This window comes from Monoraphidium neglectum, assembly GCF_000611645.1.
Source record: "Monoraphidium neglectum strain SAG 48.87 unplaced genomic scaffold scaffold04556, whole genome shotgun sequence".
NCBI classification, from domain to species: Eukaryota; Viridiplantae; Chlorophyta; class Chlorophyceae; order Sphaeropleales; family Selenastraceae; genus Monoraphidium; species Monoraphidium neglectum.
The window spans coordinates 1-4,310 of NW_014009073.1; the positions used below are offsets into that span (position 1 = coordinate 1).

The following is a 4,310-nucleotide window of genomic DNA, read 5'->3' on the forward strand; positions in this document are numbered from 1 at the left end:
CCGCGTGCTGAGGGCATTAGGGGGAGCCTCGGCTCGAGGCGCAGGGCGGGCCGGGGCGACCGAGGCTTGTGGCTGGGGATGCGGCCACAGGCAGCTGCCGGGAAGCCCCCTGGTGACCTTGCAAGCTGCGCCTGCCCTCGGCCCCCTCCCCCCCTCATCGGGAGCACTCACGCAACCCTTGCTGCTGCGCGCGGCCGGCCCCTCAACCAAGACCTGCGACGGGAGGCCGGCCCCCCACGCCCGCTGTGCCCCACCGGAAGAAGAGGAAGCTGCCCAGCACCCAGCGCTCCTTCCGCTCATTGGCCTGCTTGGCCAGAAATATCTCCCGCGCCTCCGCCTGGGTTGGGTGGGACCCCCAAGAAGGGCGGCGGGAGAGGGCGCGTTTCAAGGATGTCGCGAGCAGCAGGCGCGCCCGCAATGTTTGCTTGCGCCGGCGTGAATGCGACGGGCTGGACCAACACAGTGCACAACAAACTGGCATGCAAACGAGGCAGAGCCCCAGCCCTGCTGCTGCCGTCTCTTCCATGATGCGCCTGCTGCCCTGCCACCCCCTCCTGGCATCTGCCCATGCTGAGAGGGGTCGGCCCCCACACCCGGCCCCGCCGAATGGTCCAGACGCCACATAACACGTGCGAAAATCCCCCACCCCACCCCAGTCCAGGCAGTCCGAGCAGTCCAGGCAGACCTGCATGTCCGGCGGCAGCTGGAAGACGTCCCCAAATATCGTCACCCGCGCGTTGGCCAGCCCCGTCCAGCCGGGCATCTGCACCACCAGGCTGCAGCGGCTGTCCTCTATCAGGTTGCGCGCATGGATGGCCAGCGGGCTGAGGCAGAAGATCGGCATGCCGGCGCCGTCGGTGGCGAAGTCCACGAGGGTGCCAAAGGGGTAGCCCGCGCGCCGGTGGTGCATGTGGGACCTGTTTTGGGGCGGAAGGGACGGCGGACGGTGGGGAGCAACGAGGGCGGGGGGCGAGCGCAAGCGCAGGGCGGCCGGCCGTCGCCAGCACAAGCGCTGCGACCATTTGGGAGGGGTATGGATGGCTCCTCCACCCTGCCAGTGGCTGGGTTCTCTCTGCCCCCATTCCCCGCGAACCCCTGCACCAGCTGCATCAGTCCACATGGTTGGGTGATTGTCACAAACGCACATGCAGCCCGCACACACATGCCCCACACGGACAAGCACACACCAAGCACACGCTCACATGCATGTGCACATGCGTGCTTGCGCATGCGCACAAATGCACATGCGCTCGCGCACACACACACATGCACGTACACGCATGCCCATGCACCTGCACACGCATGCGCTAAAACGAGCATGCACATGTATACGCGCGGCCCAGCATCATATTCTCCCCCTCAATCAGAGCCTCACATGATTGTGCACAGGTGCGCAAACTGCGCCTGCTCAACCAAGTTGCGCACCGCCACGCTGGGCGCCGGCAGGTCATATCGGGCTGTCGCCGTCTTCACGCCACCGCTCAGCGGCGCACGCCGCAGGCCGCCCAGGCTTTTGACGGTGGATCGCCGCGGCGCGGGGGCCGGCTGCTGCACTGGGGCCGGCTGCGACTCCGGCTTCAGGTGGTCCAATGAGGTGGGCAGCCGCGGCGCCGCCGCGCCCGGCAGCGGGTCGCGCGGCGCCTGGGCGCCGCTGTTGCTGCCTGAGAGCGCGGCGCATGGCGGCGCGGGTCTGCGGCGCACGGCGGCTGGCTGCGGCGGGTGCGTCCGGCCGTTGCATGCACGCTGACACACCGTGAGCGGCGGCTGTGCTCCTACCAAGTGCATGCTGTCAAAGGCGATGCTTATGTGCAGTAAAACTTCAAATGGTTGCACAAGCAGACCCTGGAGACGACTATCAGTTCTTAGATCAATTGGGGAATTTGCGAAGTTCAGGCATTCAGTTATGCAGACAGCATAGTCGATCGTGTTGTCGGCGTTATGAACGACTTGGCCAAGCGCACGTGACAGCCAGGGTCAACATACACATCGCCACACTGCCAGCTCGCTGCACTGTACAGTACTCGTTCGACACCGCAGCGGTGTGGCGCTCAATGGTGGTAGCAGCAGGCGCCCATGGGATAATACAGGCAGTAGTAGCAGGCGTGCATGAGACGGGGCTCTTTAATCCCATGAGCTGTCACGCACCAGCAGCAAGTACACCTGCCCAAGCTCAGGAACGGCAGCTCAAGGCGTGGTGATCCCTTGGCAGGGATGGGCCCTGCAATGCGCTTCGACAGCACACCGTCTACACCAATAGCAGGCAGCACGGGGTGAGGTTAGCAGATAACAGTTTGCTTCCAATACCTGCCATGAAACGCCGCTTTGAGCATGCGTGGACTCCATTCCTGTTGTATTACCGCTGATTTGCATGGGGTGACGGCAAGAGCGCCGGACCTCCCAGCCCCCCCTGCGCCGCGGCATCGCCCTCCACCGCATGCACCCTTCCGCCACTAATGTGAACAGTTGCCGCCCTCCATCCAGACACAAAGTGATGACGGCCCAGAGCTGTAACAAGCCAGTTCACACATGAAGTGGGTGATGCGCCATGCAGCCATCGACACAGCGGTGCGTGGCGCTCAGAAGCAGGCCACCGTGCGGGGCGGACGGGGTCCCGCCCTGGAAAATTCAGGCTCAGAAGGAACCTTATTCAGCCTGTTGCGTCGGTGCACCCGCCTGCTGCTAGCGCACACATGGCTGCGGGCAGGGCGACGTTTGTGCACGCCAGGCTGGCGGGCAGGCGGCCCGTGGCTTCCAACGCTGACCGCGGGCAGCGCTCAAGCGCCGCGTTTGAGCCCGGGGTGTGCAGCATCATGCATAGGACAAGGGGCACATTGGCTGGACGCGCTCATCAATGCAAGAATGTAAATGCAGCCTGCAGGCAGCCGGGCAGCTGCGGCGCGGCGAGGTCGGCTGCGCAGGGGCCCGGACCGCCGGGTGTTGGGGGCGGCAGCGGCCGAGGCGGCCGCAAATACGCCGCATGCACGCATTCCCTGAAGAGGGCGGCTGTCTGACTGCCGGCTGTGATGACCTGGACCCGGGTCACGACAGCCGGATGGGGGTTGAGGGGGCCGCCCATTGATGTTGTGCACACACACACACGCCACGCACGCATGCGCGCACGCACACACGCACAATGCACGCACACGACACCACACCGCGCCACACGCAAATAGATGCACGACGCAATTTCGCCGCCGGGTTGGTGGAGGAGATAATGCTTCCCGGGGGTTGGGAAAGGTTGCTGACTGTACATAACTGGAGGTAATTGGCAGCACGCCCGACAAAAACACAGGCGCGGCACCGGTGCAGCACCACACAAGCGGCAAGAGGCAATATATTGTGGTGTGTACGAATGCCGGTGGACTGGGTCCCTGACTATGTGACTGGTTCAGGCAGGTTGCCCAGTGCTGCTGACAAGGGGGGCCCACACACAGTCCCCACGCGCACGGGAAACCGGACAAATAAAGGGGCGTTCACCGCTCCGGCCGGTTGCTTGTCCATCCCCGACGCCCCATCGGCACAAAAAAGTGCGTGCGTGGGGAGGGACGCGCGTGTGGAAAAGCGCATGTGCACATGCAGCCGATGTTTGGCTGGAGCGTGCAGTTCCCGTGCACCCGCCGGCGCCAGAGCACCCTAGAGGTTGCCCAGGCGGCGGCGCGCATGCTCGCGCACCGCGCGCGCTGCTGACCGGTGCTTGCCTAAATCTTTCAATGCACGTACGCTGCGTTCTGGCCTTACTGCTGCTGCTCCTGCGGCCGCTGCTGCAAATAATCCCCGTTGCGGGGCGCCTGCTCCTGCCCCTTGGCGGCCGTGCCGCCCTGCACCTGCCGGTGCGCCGCCGCCGCCTCCTCCAGCTGCTGCTGCTCATGAAACTCGCGCATCACCCGCGCCAGCTCGTGGTACGACGGCGGCCGCCCTGGCGTCGACGCCATCGCCGTCGGCGTCATCGGCCCCGACCGCGCCGCGCCGTCGGGCTGCTGCTGCTGCTGCTGGTGGCCCGCGTGCCCGGAGCGCGACAGCGACGGCAGCGGCGCCGGCGGGGCCGCCAGCGCCGCCGCAGCCGCCGCCCCGGCCGGAGGCTCCGGCGGCGGCGCCGCACCAGAATCCTCCTCAGCCGCGCCCCCCTCGTCCCCGCCGCCCGCGGCGACGCGCCCGACCTCCCTTCGGATCATGGCCGCGATGGCGCGGGCCTGCTCGGCGCTCAGCGACAGGTCCTCCATCATCTCGTGGGCCACGCAGTCCGCGGTGTCCTCGACCGTGTCAAACGTGAACTCGATGGTCTTGCAGTTGCCTGGTGTGTACGCGTGTGT

At 66.1% G+C, this 4,310-nt stretch overlaps 2 protein-coding genes across 2 annotated transcripts; both read right to left on the reverse strand.

The window, feature by feature from the left end:
* Positions 1-202: 202 nt before the first annotated feature.
* MNEG_14525 (hypothetical protein) lies at positions 203-1,785 on the reverse strand (the record flags this gene model as incomplete). The annotated part of the gene is made up of 3 exons (XM_014037002.1): positions 203-337; positions 647-917; positions 1,376-1,785. 3 exons carry the CDS (start codon positions 1,783-1,785, stop codon positions 203-205), a joined length of 816 nt encoding a protein of 271 aa, XP_013892456.1.
* Positions 1,786-3,734: 1,949 nt separating this feature from the next.
* On the reverse strand, positions 3,735-4,223 carry MNEG_14526 (hypothetical protein; the record flags this gene model as incomplete). Its single annotated transcript, XM_014037003.1, has 1 exon — positions 3,735-4,223. One exon carries the CDS (start codon positions 4,221-4,223, stop codon positions 3,735-3,737), a length of 489 nt encoding a protein of 162 aa, XP_013892457.1.
* Between the last annotated feature and the right edge of the window lie 87 nt (positions 4,224-4,310).